General features: G+C 38.6%; 1 protein-coding gene across 3 annotated transcripts in view; it reads right to left on the reverse strand.

Moving 5' to 3' along the window:
• Positions 1–20,724, reverse strand: part of TNIK (TRAF2 and NCK interacting kinase) — a 392,919-nt gene that overhangs the window by 130,355 nt on the left and 241,840 nt on the right. For all 3 annotated transcript variants that reach the window (XM_047874618.1, XM_047874617.1, XM_047874619.1), the window contains exons 4-5: positions 16,886–17,011; positions 253–363 (exon numbers count right to left, since the gene is read on the reverse strand). In XM_047874618.1, the coding sequence (XP_047730574.1) occupies positions 253–363; positions 16,886–17,011 (237 nt within the window). The remainder of the gene's footprint in view (positions 1–252; positions 364–16,885; positions 17,012–20,724) is intronic.

A 20,724-nucleotide genomic window follows, 5' to 3' on the forward strand; every position in this document is an offset into this window, starting at 1 on the left:
AAATCATATTTCTAATTGAAAACACCATTGGAAATGGTTAAGGAAAGTCAACCAATGTTAACCCCCCAAATGAGAGTTCACATGGCCTGATCAGAATGACTCTCCCTTCTATTGGGGGAGACCACAAAACCACCACCACTGCCATCATTGTTAGAATAAAGCTTTAGAAAGGTCTACAATACTTTTGTGAATGTCAGTGGAAGGTTGGTACAAAGTTCAATACCTCCCAAGATACTCCATGTTGTCACTTACTCGTAAGATCTCCCTGCAGATGTACGCGATCCACTCTTCCTTCAACGTGTTACCTTTTGTGTTCTTGATCAGGTCAGTGACAGAGCCAGCACCACAAAACTCCATCACCAACTGGCAAAGGAAGCAAACATACCATAATTATAATTATACTTCACAGCTTCCACTGGGTTAAGACAGCATAAGTCATTCCAGTTGGCTGCTTTAGAATGCCATTCCTGTAAGGAACAAGTGATCGTAAGACAATATATAAAACATAAACTTATATCTTAATTTCTTTCCAAAATGATGGAAAAGAAAGATTATTTTTAATTTTCCAATCTGAAAATTATAGTTGGAAATTGAGGAAAATCTCCATATTCTAAGTATTTTTAAAAACGAGGGCAGATGTATTTGAGAATATCTCTGCAGTTTTATCCAGCAATTGATCTCATCTCTCCTACTAAAGCGGATCATTCTCCTGTCTGAAAGAGCTATGGTTTTCTAGGCAGTCCAACATTAGGACAATAAAGTGTAGGCTGTTTATGCTATTGGTTTGTAAGTGGCACTGTAAGCTGTCAGAGTGGGGACTATCTGTTTTTAATTAACTTCAGCAAATGTTCCCGGGAGGTTAGACATATCAAATAAATTCGATAAACAATAAGCCTTAATTTAGCACCTTTCATCCAAAAAGCTTCAAGTTCTCTATAAATATAAACTCATTACAGCACTCAGCAACTTTATCGAATAGGCAGAAAATAATCCTCTCCCTTATTTAATAGAGAAATAAAGACTAGAAGAGGGAAAACAATCCATCTGATTTTATACTCATTTTCTAGGTTGAGGAAACATATCCATTTCCATATTTTCTCCCTTTTCTTAAAACTAAAAGAGGTCTTCTACAAATGTCATCTTATTAAGTACTTATATATTTTTTGTAATTATATGAAAAGAATTCAGAATAACTAGCAATCAATCTCTGACTAGACACTAGAAACAGAACTAAAATGGATCCACAAGAAATCACATTGATGGTTTTGGCTTTGTCCAAATGTCCATTCCCAACATCAACACCATGGTTGCCTAATAGAAACTCAGTAAAACTCTGAAATGAGTTTCATGAATGAGTTTCCAGTGCGTCTTCTGACTTGTCTTATGATTCCACAAATGTCAGGAAATGCTACCATCTTCTCCAGACTGCCAAGGGAAGTAAAGAGACGTATTAGAAGTTTCTGTAAGGAAATTTGAGAAGTGCCACGGTAGCTCACACTGCAACCCAAAAAGAGTTGCAGAGTTGTCATATATGATAGCCAGGAAGCTAGAGGAGACCACAAGATCATGTTAGAAAGAACTCAAGAATCAACTTGAAGAGGTTCTCACTGGCCAACTATGGGATGATTTGAGCATCAATAAAAGTAACAACTGCAACGGCTTGAAACACATTAAATATGCCTAACTAAATGCATTAATAAACAACCCTCAAAAAGAATATATATAACTGGCTCTGTCTTATTTTGAGACTGGTAAATAAAGGGAAAGAATCAAGAGTTTCTACTGCCAATCTTAGACAAGTTTTACCACTGGATAATTAAGTACTTAAGAGGTAAATTTTCTTTTCATAAACAGCAGGCATTCCATGCAATAAATGAAGAGGACAGAAGAGAATTAGAATATTACTATTTCATAGCCCCTAAATAAAAAAATTTAAGCACTGATTATCAATGGCTGCTAACACTAAAATAAATAAATAAATAAATAAATAAATAAGAAGTAACCAGACAGGATTTGCCTGTTGATTAGAATAACAACATCACCTAAGAAGTAGCCTTGCCAAAAACAAACAACAGCAAACAAACAAAAAACCCATAATCTGATCAAGTGTTTAGTTCCAACTGCCAAATTACAAAAAATTCAGAGTACCGAGGAACATGTTACCTCATGGGGACACAATCAAGAAAACCTAGAATAGGAAACTCCATAGGGCAAATGACCCATTTGCTTTAACAAATAAATTGCAAGAAGGTAAAAAAGGAGATGGAGGGGATATCTATAGACTTAAAACCATTAAAAAAGATATACCAACAATGTGCAAAGGATGCAACTTATCTAAATATGATTTTTTTTAAAAAGCTGTTAAAATTGTTGAGGCAATTAAAGCTTTGCATACAGACTAGATATTTGATGATACTAAGGAAATATGAGGTTTTTTTTAAAGTGTGATAATGGTACTGTGGTTATGTAAAAAATTCTTATCTTTTAGTGAAACATACTGAAATATTATGGATAAAATGATATGATGGTCTTTTCTATAAATGCTGCTGGGACAACTGAATATCCACATGTAAAAGAATGATGTTGAACCCTGACCTCATACTATACAAAAATTATCTCAAAATGGATCAAAGACCTAAATATAAGAATTAAAACTATAAAACTCTGAGGAGAGAATACAGGGGTAAATTTCCATGACCTTGGACTTGGCAATGGTTTGTAGCTATGACAATAAAAGCACAAACAACAAAAGAAAACACAGATAAATTGGATTACATTAAAATTAAAAACTTCTATGCATCAAAGGATATAAACAAGAGAGTGAAAAGAAAACTCCCAGAATGGGAAAAATATTTGTAAATCATATATCTAATAAGAGTCTAGTATCCAGAATATATAAAGAACAGATCAACAACAAAAAAATAAACAACATAATTTAAAAATGGGCAAAACACTTGAATAGACATTTCTTCAAAGAAGATATACAAATAACCTGCAATCACATGCCAAGATGTTTATCATCAACAGTCATTAGGAAGTTGTAAATCAAAACAATAAGATACCACTCTATACCCACTAGGATGGTTATAATTTTTTTAATAAGTCAGAAAATAACAAATGTTGGCAAGGATGTGAGAAATTGGAGCCCTCATATACAGCTGGAGGGAATGTAAAATGTTGCAGTCACAAACAGTTTAATGGTTCCACACACATTAAGTTAACATAGAATTGCCATATGACCTAGTAATTCCAATTTTAGGTATATACTCAAAAGAATTGAAAATCAAGTATTCAAACAAAAACTTGCATCAGAATGTCCAAAGCAGCACTATTCACAATAGACAAAAGGTGGAAGTAACCAAAATGTCCACCATTGGATGAATAAACAAAATGTGGTATATCCTGTAATAAAGTATTATTTTGCTATGAAAAGGAAAGAAGTACTGATGCCTGATACAACATGGCTGAATCTTGAAAAGATTATACTAATTGAGAGAACGACCAAAAAGGCTCTATATTGTATAAACCCACTTATATGAAATATCCAGAATAGGCAAATCCCTAGAAACAAAAAGATTAGTGGTTGCCAATGGTTTCCTTTTGGAGTCATGACAAAGTTCTGGAACTAGATAGTGGTAATGGTTGGACAATACTATGTACTTAATGCCACTAAATTATATATTTTAAAATGGTTAAAATGCTAAATTTTATGTTATATATTTTTTATCAGAGCTTAGAAAAAGAGATATAATGAGAAGATATGTTTCAAAATAATAGAAGGGAAGAAGTGGGTAAGCATATGGATGGGCAGGATTGGTCAATGATTGATGGTTTGGGGACTAGTGTTGCACATACGAGTGTCCATTATATTGTCCTCTTTACTATTGTGTATTTGGGGGATTCTCTACAATACAAAGTTAAAGAAAAATCCCATTGTGTAGCAAACCATGGTTCAATGGTGGCAGGATAGACTGAAGAAACATCCTTGGGTTGAAATATTTTCTCAAGTGAGCTGAATATGTTTGTGCTCCTTTCTCTTCTCAAATCTCATTTTGACAAACACAGTGACCAGACCTCCTATGAATCCTTCCATTGCTCCCATATCAGCAGGAGAAAATGTCCCACCGCTGAGCTCTATTAGGCCACGAAATTATAGTTCCCAAGGAAAGCAGTGGAAGCCCAGTGACTCTAGTCTTTTAAAATTAGATTGGACAAAATACTTTCAAATATTCAGTAGGAAACAATCCTGCTCTAGCCAGGCACTAATGTCAGTGATTTCTATAATTTGCTTCTCTATTCAGCTCTAGCTGAAGGCTGCTGAATTCTTTTCATCTCACTATGGAATGAAATGATTGTTAAATTATGTAATGGGATTAAAAAAAAAGAGAGAGAAAGAAAGGAAGAAACCAGCATTTGGTAGCAACTGGTTCCTGCAGCCACACAGTGACACTGATAATTACTGCCACCACACAGCAGGGACCCTCCCTCATCACAAGTAACCTCATCACATTAATAAACAGAAACAGGGCTCAACATGCCAAGCCCAGCAGCAATAAATCAATAACTTCACATCTCACAAGCAAGAAATAATGGATCATTAATATTTTCCCCCAAAGAAAGTTCTTGAAGAATTGACACTGGGGCAACAATATTTGCTAACATTAACTGAGAATTTGCCATGTGCCGGGTACTGGGCTTGGTGATTTGCAGCTACTGATTCATTAATATGCCATTTCCTCAATTCCCTTTTCCTTATTCACTTAGAAATGAAGCTTAGTAATGGTCTGCAGCCTTATCCATGGTATACCTACTCATTAAGTAAGCAGAGCGTGTTGAAAGAATGGTGCTCTCTCAAGTACTAGTTATGTGACCCTGGGCATGTATGTTCTCTAACCACCCTGGGCTCAGCACCCCACCACCATCACTATAAAATACAACATAAAACAATAAAATAAAATAAAATAAAATAAAATAAAATAAAATAAAATAAAATAAAATAAAACAAAACAAAATAAAACAAAACAAAATAAAATAAAATAAAACAAAATAAAATAAAATAAAATAAAACAAAATGTTTGGTGTGAACACTAAATGTGTTTATGAGTGTAAAGGTCCTAGCAGTCCCAAATCTTAAACTATACTTATTACTTTTTATCTGTTGGTCTGTCTGCATTTTTAAAAACGAGCAACCAGGAAGAGTTTCCAGCTTGGAAGATGGTATCAATAGCTTCCCAAGATCCACTTCAAATGGCTGACAGAACATGTGGCACATGCATTTCTATAACCTCTATTAACAAAAGAGCACAAAGAACACATGGCTTTTTTTTAAGCTTGTATCACATGGCAAGAAAAAAACAGTGGTGCATTCCAGGATGTCGGATCTTTTTATTTGAGGCTGAAGAGGTAGAGGGAAAGGTTTAGAAGGAATGGTACATTTGAAATGCTCTTTCCACACCACCGAAATAACTGGGTCAGAAAATAGAATACACCTGTGTGTCACTTGGGAAAAGAGAAGAGAGGCTGGGTTGAAGGTGAGAACAGAACTAAGCTCAGGCAGGAAGGGGCCTGGACCTGGAACCGTGTCACTGAGTAGATATTTAAGAAACAATATGGTGAAGTGAGACCCCAATTAAGAGGGACGGGGTTGGGGTGCCTGGGTGGCTCAGTCAGTTAAGCCTCTGACTTTGGCTCAGGTCATGATCTCACAGTTAATGAGTTCACGCCCTGCATCAGGCTCTGTGCTGACAGCTCGGAGCCTGGAATCTGCTTCGGATTTTCTCTCTCTCTCCCTCTCTCTCTCTCTCTCTCTCTCTTTCTCTCTGCCCATCCCCTGCTGTCACTCTGTCTCTGTCACTCTCTCTCAAAAATAAATAAAACATTAAAAAAAAATAATAATAAAAGGGGGAAAGTGTTGCCTGGATGATTTGGACACGTAGTTATTGTTATAAACATTAAAAAGGTTAACTTTTAAAAACAAAGAGTTTGTTTTTAATGCTTACTTATTTTTGAGAGAGAGAGCGAGAGTGGGGGAGGGGCAGAGAGAGGAAGACCCTGAATCCAAGGCAGGTTCCAGGCTCTGAGCTGTTGGCACAGAGCCCGACACGGGGCTGGAACCCATGAGCCATGAGATCATGACCTAAGCCGATGTCAGATGTTCAACTGAGTCACCCGGGTGCCCTTTAAAAAAAAAACAACAACAAAAAAACAAAGTTCTAACATATGTCACAACTTACATGGTTGTTTGTCATGTATTTTTGTCAGTTGTCTTATATTTCTGTTTTCTCTTAGAGTCTGTGGGGGGAGGGGGCACTTATTATGCCCTCCTCTGCCTTCCCCTCTCCAGGACAATATTTAAGCAAAAGGTCTTAGGTCTCAGCTGAGCCCAGAAGGAATTTCAGAAGCACTGCCTGAGCCAGCCCTGAGCTCACCTCATCAGGAGGGGCCTTCAATATGGAGTCACCTGCTGTGGTCACTTCTTTAAAAAAAATTTTTTTTAATGTTTTATTTTATTTTTGAGAGACAGAGAGAGACAGGGCATGAGCAGGGGAGGAGCAGAGAGAGAGGGAGACACAGAATCCAAAGCAGGCTCCAGGCTCTGAGCTGTCAGCACAGAGCCCGATGCGGAGCTCGAACCCATGAACGCGAGATCATGACCTGAGCTGAAGTTGGACGCTTAACCAACTGAGCCACCCAGGCGCCCCTGTGGTCACTTCTAACCTGCACTTTCCAATCCTAATCACCTCTGAAATACTTTTAAAAGGTTTATCCTCAGAGCCAACTTAAGAAGCTTAGGATGATTTCTGGGGTCCCTACAGTATTCACTGGTCTGCTAGTTAACTGGTTTTAAGATCCTATATAAGAAACAATGCTTTATGATATTTTAGAATTGTAGGCACTAGCCCCAAACACCTCAACTTGTTCCCCTCACATATCACCAGTCAGTCACTCACAAGAATAACTGACTATTAACAGATCCTTCTCTTTTATAGTAAAAGGAGGAGAAAGAGGCAGGGAGAGGAAGACGAGGGAGCAGGATGCTTAAAGTCTGTCTAAAATGAGAGAAGTTCTGGGGCACCAGGGTGACTCAGCCAGTTAAGTGACTGACTCTTGATTTTGGCTCAGGTCAGGATCTCATAGCTCATGAGTTCAAGACCTGCATCGGGCTCTGCTTGGGATTCTCTCTCTCTCTCTCTCTCAAAATAAATAAATAAACTTAAAAAAAAAAAAGAATTGAAATGAGAGAAGTTTGTACTGAGCAACTGAAGGGGCATTCTAAGAAATGGGTAGGAAAGATAAACACCCAAGAATTCACAGCTCTGCAGAGGATAAGCATCTTGACCTTGAAGGTCCAGAAACATCAGAAAGGCACAGGATATTTTTATCATGCGTGGCTGGGAATAGCCACAGATCTCATCTGCATGATTTATGAAGGTGTAAACAAAACCAGTACTTTGTTATGGAATGCTGTCTCGCTTGTCAGAGGTAGTTTAAAGTCCCACAATATAAAATACATGTGCATGTAAGTACAGAAATTGGCAGGTGTACATATGAACGTGTTTACCATTTAAGCCAACTTATGGAAAAGTAAAGTAAAACTGGTGGGAATTTCAAATTTGGAAATGCATTCATTTTTAAGCTAGCATGTATTTGAAAAGAAAAATTCCTTTAACTTCTACATTATATTTTTTAGACTTCAGAACAAGTGCTTGAACTACAAATTCTAAGTTTTGCAAAGACAAAAAATTGAGTCCCAAGGACGTGAAGTCTCCCAAACTTTGTCAATATAGTTTCTGGATAATGAACGACTTTATATCTTGAGAACGACAACGGGAGTTTGAATATATGGAGCCAACTGGTACTTTTAGCGACAAGAAGCCTGTGTAAAGGACAGGCCCACTACAAGGGCTCAACGGTCACCATGTCTAGGGAGAGAGAGCCTCAGAGTTGGCATAGAAGCATTCAGGGAATAAGCAAAGTTAGTTGCATCTTGTATTTGGTTTCTGGTGCTCAAGTTTCTCAGTATGTATGCAAGCTCAGCTGGGGAATTTTTCCTGTTAGGAGTAAACCATTACGTGTCCATTCTGCTCACAGAAACTAACCTTATTAAGGCTGTTAAGAAATGCTCAATGCTGCTGGTCAGAATGTTACAGCCAAATAGAAGAATTTGGGGAAGGGATGGGAAAGCAAGCTTTCGGACAAGTAAAAACAGGAAAAGAAGAGAAAATACTAGCCTCAGAAGATTTATGATTAAGTAGCTTGATAGTTGAGGATTTTGAGAAGCATTTAGGTTAATGAGACACAGACGTTGGTTCAGAATTTATCTAGAAAAGGAACCAGAAGGTTTGTTTAGACCAGTGGCAGAATAACTCTGGGGACACATAAGTCTTCCTTCTGTTCAGGTGAAAAGAAGTTTAAGCACATTTCAAATGAAATTCATTGGGATAAAAGAAGAAATCATTTGTACATTCTTGTCACAGAATCACCCATCGGTTCATAAAAATGGCTCTTTTACAGCTGATCTCAGGCCCTGTTGCAAAGTATCAAATTAGGTATGACTTTAACTCTGTGTTTGTAACTAAGTAACATATCTCTATAGGTCGTGCAATAGGACAGCTCTGAGACTAGAAGCCTGTTTACAATCATTCCTCCTAATATTTCAGGCACTCCTTCTAGAATTACCAAAGTTAGCCTTTCAAAACTTTCTACTCACAAATAATAAGATTCAATTACTTCTCCAGACAAATGACCTAGGCTCTATATATATGAAGAAAGGGGTTCTTTAGTTATACAAGTGACAAATACTGATTAAAACAATCAAAAAAAAATAAAAAAAGGAAAGAAAAGAAAAATAAAGCCTCATTTCTGATGCATAGAACTCAAAAAGGAGAAATATTAATTATTCAAAGGACTCAGCTACAGGTGGCTGAATTTTTAATAATGTTATCTGCAACATTTCATATTTATATCTTAAAACAACCAAAAATGTCAATGGGCATGATCTTTTTGCCAGGCAAGATGCTACAGCAAATGTAAACTCTAGCAGACCTAGGTCTGGAGGTTGTGGCCAACATCACTGCACATTCTAGAAAGGATCTCTCATTGGTTCATCTCAGTATCTTATTTGCAGATGATCTTATGCAGGAGCTAGACAACTAACATCAGCATGTGAAGTTTATGACTTCCATGTATGGAAGTCACCTGGGAGTGGTGGAATTTCTGGTACAATTTGGAGCAGGCGTGTGCTCCCCAAACAGTTATAACCCACTGCTGCTATTGGGGGTTTCAGGCCCAGCATTTTCAAATCATCCTAGTTTTCAAAACTTTTTAAGGAATCCAGACTTTTGCAAGAAATTGATTTTTTCTAATGTTGCCATAACTAAAACACTGCCATCTTATGTGACTAAAACTAAATACATTCACCCAGACAGTACTTAGCCTCTGGGCTGCCAGTTTGAAAACCCAGGCCTATTACTCTAAAGTTACCATTTTTATATGGAAGAAACCAGATGTCAGAGATGCTGCCTCTGCCAATACTAGAACCCAGGTCTCTGGATTCCAGATCAGGTTTTAGCTAACGGTGGCAATGCTTGTCCCCTCAATGCATACACAGTTTCTGAACTCTTAGCTCTGCAAGGCTACACTGTTGCAATCTAATGAATGGCTTACTGAGACATTTCAGTACAGTAATCTGCTGTCTTACTTGACCACCCTACATTTTGGAAACTAATCAGATATTATTGCTTTTGGGGTGCCTGGGTGGCTCAGTCAGTTAAGAGTCTGTCTTCAGCTCAGGTCATGATCTCACCGTTGGGGAATTCCAGCCCTGAGTTTGAGCCCTGAGCGTGCTGACAGTACAGAGCCTGCTAGGATCCTCTGTCTCCCTTTCTCTCTGCTCCTCCCTTTCTCTCTCTCTCTCTCTCCCTCTACTCAAAAATCAATATTATTTAAAAAAAAAAAGAAATTTATCATTGTTTATAAGATATTCTAGTCCTGGGATTGTGGTAGTATGAGAAGACAGCAAAATATGTATGATTTTGCCTTCTAAGGTTAGAGTATTAGTACCCCTAATAGATGGTACTTGTCCCTCAGTCCCAGTGCCCGAATGCTGTGCAGCAAAATGGAGAGCTTCTCATCACTGAGATGAGGTGGAATGAGACGGCCGTGCTGTGTGACAGAGCTTGCTTGTTTCCAAGAGATCAGAATCTTTATTGAAAGAGCTCCTTTTTTTGATTTCCGGTTCAGGCCCTGAGCGGTTGATAAAGGAGAATTACTTAGCCATTATCAGAAGTAGCTGTATTTCCTCAAAGAGCTGGTACTAAACAAGAGTTTATCTCTACAACAAGACTGATAGAATTCACACAGATTATAATTCAATCAGACACCTAAAACAGCACATGTGTTGGCTGGTAGGATATGTGCAAAACCTCTAGCCACAACAAAAGAAATAACTGGGGAATATTTCCTGTAGTCTGGATACTGGGAATGCGTGTTAGAAAGTGCTGCTTTGGAAGCTTGATTGGCTCAGTCAGTTCAGCATCTGACTCTTGATTTCGGCTCAGGTCATGATCTCGTGGTTCATGAGTTCGAGCCCTAAGTGGGGCTCTGTGCTGACAGCATGAGGCCTGCTTGGGATTCTCACTTGCTGTCCCTCCCCACTCACACTTGTGCTCTCTCTCTCTCTCTAAAAAAAAGTGCTGCTTTGGTTGCTACAGGTTACGTCTCTATATAATTCACAATAACATTTTTATATAAATGTAATCCTAACAGAATGCCATTAGTCCAAAGAGTCAACTATCTGTGATCTTTGCAATTGTTTGCTAAAACATTCCCAAAAGTCTTAAGGTACTCCTCAAGGCATACTTCTTAGACTTCCACATCAGTCTTATTAGTAGCTAACTGGTCCTGCTACCCTCTTTGAAAATTGGGGAACTGAGGAATGGAGGTTAAAGATGAAGTCAAAATAAATTAAACCCAAAGCATCAATCCTATTTGGAACACCAACTTTTGATATCAGAATTATTTTTTACAACTTAAGAAAAAAGAATGTAGGGGCGCCTGGGTGGCGCAGTGGTTAAGCGTCCGACTTCAGCCAGGTCACGATCTCACGGTCCCTGAGTTCGAGCCCCGCGTCAGGCTCTGGGCTGATGGCTCGGAGCCTGGAGCCTGTTTCCGATTCTGTGTCTCCCTCTCTCTCTGCCCCTCCCCTGTTCATGCTCTGTCTCTCCCTGTCCCAAAAATAAATAAACGTTGAAAAAAAAATTAAAAAAAAAAAAAGAATGTAAAACTCAAGGGCTTGATTCTAGCATAAGAGAGTTTGGGGTTAGTTAGCACACTGGCTTTATCACTCACCAGCTGTAAGACCTGGGGTAAATTTTTTAACTTCTCTGAGCCAAATTTCCTTATCGGTAAAGTGGGGATAATGATAGATCTAATGTATAGAGTAGTTGTAAAGATCTAATGAAATAATATGATAATGCAAAAACAACAACAACAACAACAAAAAACCCAAAACCATAACATTTGGCATATGAGAAGCAAGCAATAAATATTATCTGCCACTGTTATTATTAACACAGAATGGCTCAAATTTAGTGAGTCGGAGCCCTTGGAATAATGATACACAATCATATTCTAGAACCAAGTTCCCACCAACATTGTACTCTGGTATTAAGTTCCCATTATGTTTCTATTCTGCCTTTACTTTTCCAAGTTCCCCCTGAGTTTGTTACCAAATAGAAAGAGCACAACTAGAAAAAGAAGATGCCCTCATCCTCGTAAGCATTTCATGGCTTGGTATTTTTTTCCCCGGTAACACAGAAGCTAATGGACGATTACTAGTGGGGATGGTCCCTGCTAGGCCCTCTGTCTTCCAAGCAGAATGTGGGTCCTACTTAATTGCAGGTGGTCAAATGGAATGTGAAGGCCTGGCCCTCCTTTGGGGCCTGGGTTTGGGAGAGACCACTATTTGCAGATCTCCCTTTGCCAACTTCAGGAAGGGGATTCGCTTGCTAAAACAGTCTCCTAATTGGCCTCCCTGATTCTACTCTGGCCTCCATCTGGTCTAGTCTCAACCCAGAAATGGGAGAGACCCCTTAACTATGTGGCTCATATTCCATCCCTCCTCTACTTTCAAAACCCTCCAGTGCCCCCCCCCCCCCACCTCACTCAGAGTAAAAGCTGGCATCTTTCCAATGGTCAGTAAGGCCCTGCATGATGTGGCTCCAGGTCTCATCTCCCAGGTTTCTGATCACACTGCTCCCATTGTTATTCTTGGAAACCACCAGGCTTGGAACACGCCTCCTTGAGTCCTCTACAATGGGACTTCCTCTGGATGCAACCCCATCAACCTTTCCCTGCTCTACTAGGCTCTTGTCAGCTTCCAGCACTCTCTACACTTTTCTTACTAATTATATTTATTTTCTATGGTCTGTAGCAGGAGTGTAAGCTACATGTAAGTAGGGGCTTTCTTTAGTTTTGTTCACGGATATATCCTAAGTGTCTACAAGAGTCCCTTTTGTCTAGCAAGTGCTTGATATGTATTTGTAGGATGAACAAATGAATGGTGACTGAATAAATGAATATATACACTTGCAGACTTTTGATTCCCAGCAACCACAGCTATCTTCGTGGGAGGAGCAGCTGGCCAGGGTGAGAACTGGCAGGCAGCAACTGATTCCCAAGAATACGAAATCTCCTGTTCACGCCATGCAGATGCAAATGGGCTTGCTGCTTTCTCCCAGTGCCTATTGGAAAATGGACTGCAGGTCTGCTTATTTAAAAACAATAACAACAAACTTCCAGTGCCTTTCACAGAACTTCAGGCCAAGCTAAATTGTCACATTTCAGGATGCCTGCATTCTGACTCTGCATTCATCCATTAATGAGCTTTGAGGCCCTGGAAAAGTCAATTAACTTCCTGGGGATCCAGCAAAATAAAAGACGACTAATTTTGTTTCCAACTTAAAAAATTGCAGCATTAGGAAAAGGGTAAAAATAAGTGAATCCCTGGTTGACCACTCCTCTCTTTCTTTCAACCAATATCTAAATAAACATCCAGATTTTAACAATTCACTCTCACAAGAAAACCAACTCTCCTATCTGGCCCATCTCACAAAAGAAATGATAAATAGTTGGGTGTGACTCAGCTTGTACTATTGCAAGTGATTCCTGAAGGTGGTGGTTCCAAAGCTACATTAATGCTTTCGTTTAATTTGGAACCAGGGCCCTGACCAAACAAAAAAACTCTCTGCAGACAGCATTAAAACAGCTATCATTCTCCACTTGTTATCTGCTGAAGCTTATGGCAATATGGGGTCATTGCTAAAAAGCTAGATTCTTGATGACGTAGAAGTCCTTTAGGAACACAGAGATATTCCTACTGGAATCATCTTATCACTTCCTGTCGAACTTTTAGTCCACAAATAAAATGAACTCTCAAAGTACCTGCAGCCATCTGCTTTGTACCGACATTATTAGCAACCAGGTCTGTAGAAATAATAATCATTTTCATTTACAGTCCAACTATTCTATCAGCCTCGTATGCTCAGCACCTTCCTGGTACTGAGGCCACAGAGATGCAAACACAGTCCTTGCCTCAGATTGCTGACTGTCTTTGAGGAGCAAAGACAGCCCAGTGGGGAGCAATTAAAAAAAGAAGAAACAGAAGTGGCTCTGATGTTCAACATAAGAGAAAGTTTGGAAGAAAAAAGAAGCAGACATAAGAAAGAAAAAAATGTTTTAAAAGTTAAATTAGTGAAATTACTACCCAGATACAAATATCTTTGACACCATTGGTATCCTAGACATCCCCATCATTTAAATAGACAGTAGATACATTTTTTCTTTTATTTCCTTTTTTTTCCTTTTTTATTTGCCAAAAATGAAAATGTATTTTATCTAATCATAGTATTTTTAAAAGGCTTTAAAAAAATCCCATTATATAAGTTAATGTTTTTGCACTATAAATATAAATCTACATCATTTTAACTGCCTGATGTGTCCTTTCACACTGTCCTTTAATGGATTTACTTAAGCAATTCCCTATTGGTTACCTTCTACATACATCTTTATACAGTTACCCAAATATTTATTTAGGATGCATTCCTGTATATCTATCTGTGTGTGTGTGTGTGTGCGCGCGCGCGCGCATGTGTGTGAATGTTTATCTGTATGTATCCCAAATGCCCTTGAGTAAAGATAGAGTACCAGCCTCCAATCTTCATTTCCATAAGCAGGGGGTATGAGTGTCCATTCTGGGCATAGCCAATCTATAAGTTTAAAAAATGGTATCTAATTCTTGTTCTGTTTTGCATTTATATTGTTGGTATGATTATATTTTACGAACATCTTTACAGGTAATTGATAATTCTTACTTTGCTAATTGCTGTCTCATTCTTAACTCAATCCTTCTTTTAGTTCCATATTATTTCTGTTATACCACATTATTTCTATTATTATTTCTAAAAACTCTTCCTCTCTAAAGGCTACTAAATTCTTTCTCATCATATATAAAATATTTTTCCTAAATTAGTTACTTGCATTTTTACCTTGTTTTTTATGTTTTTTTGTAATGAGAATCTTAAAAAAAAAATGTATACAGGCAAGTCCATCAAAATTCTGTTATGTGGTTATGCCCTTGCATATATGGCCTCATTTATCTTTTTTAGTATTATACAGTTATAGCTTTTTTTCTTACTATTTTTACATTTTTAATTTTCACATTTATATCTACTATACATTTAAGAGGCCACAATTAAAATATTACTATAACTTTTTCAGAAATCACATAAAAATATATAAAATCAATGTGATCATACAAAGTGGGCTTATTTACCCCAAAATACCTTTTTTATTTTAAATTTAAAGATGGGCTTATGGGGGAAAAATATACAGTAGCTCTTTTCACTTCCAAAGATTATAACAATCAGTTATCAAAATACATGAAAATCTTGTTATTCTTCTGAGCTAACATTATAATATTCTTTTTGGTCACCAATTCTGTTCACTGTGTATGTTTTATCTTCTCAACTGGACTACAGACAGATGTCTTTGCATTAAGAGAGTAAACTGAGATTCTTTGATTAGCTGTCCATGAAATAGTAGTTGCTGGATTCACACAATTTAGTATATAATTTGGCATATAGTAAATTCTGTCTAATTAAAGAATTTTGTGTGTCAGACACATAGTAAGAACTCTAGAAAATGAGTAAGATGGTAAGTGGTTAAAAGGGTATTTTTAGAGTAATTAATCCAAACAGCAACATACGGAATGAACAGAGATTCAAGAAAGAGAGAGAGAGGTAGGTCAAGTAGAAGTCTACTGCAAAATCTAGGCTTCCACTGAATGGGCCCACATGAAGTTAGCAAAGGAAGATTAAATCAAGACAGCATTATAAGCCAGCCTGAGAGATAAGAATGAATAAAAGTTTCATGGACAGAAACCACGAAGGTGAGAGGAAGAGCAATCTAAGCAGGGCAGGGATAGGAATAGTGGTTTTGGTAGCAGATATACTGAATTTACCTTCCTTCAGTGGGACAGCTGTCTCACAAACTGTCAAAGATACAGGACTGGGGCACATAGCTAACTAGAAAAGAAAGCAACCATGAGAGTACGTATATGGTATCAGACACTGTTTTAGGTATTTCATTCACAGAAATGGAATTTAAATTTCAGTCATCCACACATTAGCCAGAGATGAGGAAAAGACCCATAGAACTTGGTTAGATTATTGTTCCACCATTTCCAGCTACATAGACCTTGGGGCAATTTACTTATTACCCTCTTTGTAAACCTAAGTTCTGTCATCTAAGAAATGAGGCAAACTCTGGAAAACAGTATGGAGTTTCCTCAAAAAATTAAAAATAGAACTACACTATGACTCAGCAATTGCACTACTAGGTATTTATCCAAGGGATACAGGTGTGCTGTTTCAAAGGGGCACATGCACCCCAATGTTTATAGCAGCACTATTGACAATAGCCAAAGTATGGAAAGAGCCCAAATGTCCATTGATGGACGAATGGATAAAGAAGACGTGGTATATATATATATATATATATATATATATACACACACACACACACACATATATATATATATATATATATATATACATATATATATATACACACAATGGAGTATTACTTGCCAATCAAAATGAATGAAATCTTGCTACTTGCAACAAGATGGAATGGAACTAGAGGGTATTAGGCTAAGTGAAATTAGTCAGAGAAAGACAAATATCATGACTTCACTCATATGAGCACTTTAAGACACAGAACAGATGAACATAAGAGAAGGGAAACAAAAATAATATAAAAACAGGGAGGGGGACAAAACCTAAGAGACTCTTAAATAAAGAGAACTAGGGTTGCTGGAGGGTTTTTGCGTGGGGGATGGGCTAAATGGGTAAGGGGCATTAAGGAATCTACTCCTGAAATCATTGTTGCACTACATGCTAACTAACTTGGATATAAATTAAAATATGAATTAATTAATTAATTGGAAAAAAAGAAATGAGACTAAAAAAAATGAGACCATAATAATGTCCATCTCAAAGAGCTGGAATAAATGACATACATAAAAAGCAAATAATGTGATGCCTAACTCAATAAATGTGGTCACTAGTGGAAAAACCAGAGAACTTAACAACTGGCTTTAGGGATGGCCCACATTAAGGGGTAGAAGATAAAGATACTTAAACAACGGAAGGTATTTAGGGAAATGGGAAAGAACCTTGAAAACACAATGTTATGGAAATTATGGGGCCAAGAGTTTCAAAGAAGGAGTTACTTAATCCAATTTAGTCATGAGGACAGAGAAATGAACCATTCAGCCCTGGCTGTTCTTCCTGTAAGTAAAGTAAATTTGGGTAGCACTACATACCCAAAGTTGGTCATCCATGCCTGGTGGGTTCTTTTTGATAAAAGCACCATAGTATGTAGCAATATTCCGGTGATGAGAATACTTCTTCAACATGTTAATTTCTTGTTTGATTTCTTCCTCTTCATCCTGTATTAGAATAATAAATATTATGTCATGAACAGCCACTGTGTTTAGTAGGATTCTGTTTTTCATCACCATCTATATCAACTACACAATAAATTCTTTCTTAAGTTTTATTCTTCTGTGGTGGTAAACAAGCATACTGACTACAAAGAAAAAAATCACAAGACATCAGATTGGCAATCCTAGAGGCTCTTCTGTTTGTACAGCAAACAGGCATAGTATGCAACCAGCTAGAAAGAAAAAGCTCATCCTTTCACCTGGAAAAGATCAAGGTAGACAGACTATTGAAATAAAATTCACTCTCGGCTTCTGGGAACTATGTCCACTGACTACCTATCACTGATCATATCTGATCAGTAGGAAAGATTGGGGAAAGAAAAAAAAATACAAGCTCTGACATTTAAAATTTGTTAGGTTCATTTTCTTTGAAGCCTACTTTTATTGAAGTAACTGACTGAAGATGATGAAAGTCAGCTGGGTAAGTTCCCTAGATCTGAAGAAGTTCACAAAACAGGGGAACTCATCTCACCTTCTGGAAACTAAACATAAAAAGAAAGGGGGAACGTGGCAGTGCCATGGATGTGAAAAGAGGTAACTCTCCTACAGACTAAGTTTCCTGATGTTCGGGTTTCATTCATTCTTAGTTTCACTTTGGAGTCCATCAACTTGGCCACTTTTGGAGGCCCTGGCACTATGGGTGGGGGGTGCATGTGCTCTCCCATAATTTTATTTTGACATGTACACATCAGTTGGATTTATTTCTGAGATTGGCGAGACAAAATTCCATCCCAGGAGAGTTATGTGAGATGTGCATTAGTAACAATTATCTCTGAGGGTAGGTTGTAACATCACCTTTACCTAAAGGCCGCCCGTGCTGTGTCCCTGTCTGTCCCCTTGCAGCTTGGGCTGCTTGGCCTCACTTCAGTCTCTACATTGTCGGGCCCTTCTGCGGTTTTCCATGTGATGTCTTCTTTCCCCGTCCTCCTCTGGACACAGCTTTTACTCATTGTTCCTAATCGAGCTTAAAGGGCCCTTCTCAGGATGTCTTCCCTATTTCTCTCAGGCCATGTCAAGTCCCCCCTGCTGTATCTTATCCACCTCCTACACTTCACACAGGCACCATATTTGTTGGTACTGGTGTGGAGATGTGTCATAATTGCTCTTCTACTCGACGCTCTTCATGGATTGTAAGCTCTCCTCTGCCTTCAGGTCTCAGTTCCAGAGTCCCTTCGCCAGCAAAGGTTTCTGATCTGTCTGACTTGGTTCTAGCCTCATGGATCATCACATGTGTCTTCCTTTGTAGCACCTACCAGAATTGCAATCTACACTTATCCGTCCTATCATTTGATTAAGGCCTCTCTTTCCTATCAGCCCGTACCAACTGTGAACACAGGAATGGTGCCCAGCACCAGGCAAAGTGCCGGTGAACAAATACAAATAAAAGAGAGGACACCTGCAAGGACCCCGCTACTACAGTGGCATCAGGGGTACTTGAGAGGAAACGGTGAGGGTGAGATGAGAACGGTGAAGTGCTGACATTTCTTCATCATGAGAAAATAAGTTTTAGTGAAAAACAATGGAGATTTGCAAACCCAGGAGAGTGAAGACTCTTACATGTCACAAGTCTTAACAAAATCAAAGACTAACTGATCTCAAAATAGAACATACGATTGAGGTGCTGAGCTAAGGAGAAGCATGTGGCCCCAACATTGAGGAGGGGAGTCCAGGAGTGAGGGGCTGGGACAGTGGCTGAGGGAAGGGATGGCATCCGATGACCAGTGGATTCTTCCCTGCAGCTATGGGAGACTACCTACACATTCACTGTAGCCTGAGGACAGACTGACCTTCACAGACCTCCTACTTGTTGAAGGGCCCCTGTAGCATGCCTCAAATGTCTTACTATGGTGCAGATTAAGCTATTTTAAACTTACCATGTGGGCCGAATAATTGTGGATGAATGCAGGATGTGAGCATATGTACTTTAGGGAAGCCCAAACAGAAGGAGGAAAACAAACCTGAGGGTTTCTGTGAGCAGCCTGGTATCGACAGCTGCTTCCATTAAAGAGGCAACTACCTGGGGCAGTGAAACACCAATCACTTTCCAATGGCAGCCTGCCAATCTCACCTTTGGTCATTCTTAGAGACAAGTTGGTTGTATAAGCATTGCTGTCGGCCTCCTAGGTTCTCAACAGGATGGAGGGTGATGTGGGACAATCCAAGAGGGGAGAAGTATCCTTTTTAAAAATGTTTGTTTATTTATTTATTTTTGAGAGAGAGAGACAGAGCGCAGCAGGGGAGGCACTGAGAGAGACAGAGAGAGAGAGAGAGAGAGAGAGAAAGAGAGAGAGAGAGAGAGAGAGAGAGAAAGAGAGAGAGAGAGAGAGAGAGAGAGAGAGAGAGAAAGAGAGAGAATCTGAAGCAGGCTCCAGGCTCCAAGCTGTCAGCACAGAGCCCGATGCGGGGCTCGAACCCACGAACCGTGAGATCGTGACCTGAGCTGAAGCCGGATGCTCAACTGACTGAGCCACCCAGATGCCCCAGGGGAAAAGTATCTTAAAAAGTTTACCATACTATTAAGAAAAACAGTTAAATAATAGTGTGATTCAATATATAATTAAATCCAAAATAAATAATACTGGAGATCGGAATGAAGGCAGCAAGCTCTCCATCACTTTGCGAAGGTAAACTGAGGCAATATGAAAATGAAGAAAGCATATGCACTGAGTCAGAAAAATGAGGGTCGGCAGATGGAGTGCATGTTCACTTTGGGCTCCACTCTTTTCTGGCTACATGACCTTAGGGAAGCAACCTCGCTTTTATTTTTATTTGTATTTTTTGAGTTTTATTTATTTAAGTAATCTCTACACCCAACGTGGGGCTCGAACTCACAAACCTGAGATCAACCGTGGCATGCTCTTCCAACTGAGCCAGCCAGGCATCCCTAACCTAACTTTCAGAACTTAAGGTTTCTCATCTAGAATTACATACAGATTTATAATGGTATTGTATTATATGCCCAGTCTTTTGTGATATTTGAACGAAGTATGTTTGAGTTATAAATGCAAAATAAACACTGTTATTAATCTTGTCAACCAAAAAAATAAATACATAACAAGGGTGGAAGGGCAAGAATGGAAGTATCTTGAATTTTAGTTTAAACTGCACTGTTTCCAAACGCAATTATGGAACCACTGTGGGTCATGGTTACGGAGCTCTAGCATAGAACCTTGATTTGGAGGTTATGTGACCTTGTAAGTGGGCATGCATTTTATCAGGCCTTCAGGGCTACGGTTTATCCTGATTTCTAGTCTAGGGCAACGGTGGCAGCAAGTTAGGCAGTGGAACTGAAAAGCACACACGTACTAGTAACTATGAGAACTTACTCAACCATTCCATAAGCGGTCTACCCTCTCACAACACAGCTCATTGAAAAGGATGAGGTTACGATGGTTTCAAAAAGACAAAGATAACAACAGAGGCTAGAATTAGATTTCAAAGCTGTAAGAAAAGGATGTCTTCTGTTTTCTAAATGGGTTATTCTTATGTCTGAAGAATTAAGCAAAAGGATCAAGCTCACTGGGAAACAAATGAAAAAAAAAAGTAATGGTACTAAATTGTTACAAATTTTACAACGGAATAATTTTTAAAAGCCAAGTCCAGGATACTGGGAAGAACTATTACTTCAGTACTGATACTGTAAAATCTAGCCCAAGCTG

Source organism: Prionailurus viverrinus, chromosome C2, assembly GCF_022837055.1.
Source record: "Prionailurus viverrinus isolate Anna chromosome C2, UM_Priviv_1.0, whole genome shotgun sequence".
Lineage (NCBI taxonomy): Eukaryota > Metazoa > Chordata > Mammalia > Carnivora > Felidae > Prionailurus > Prionailurus viverrinus.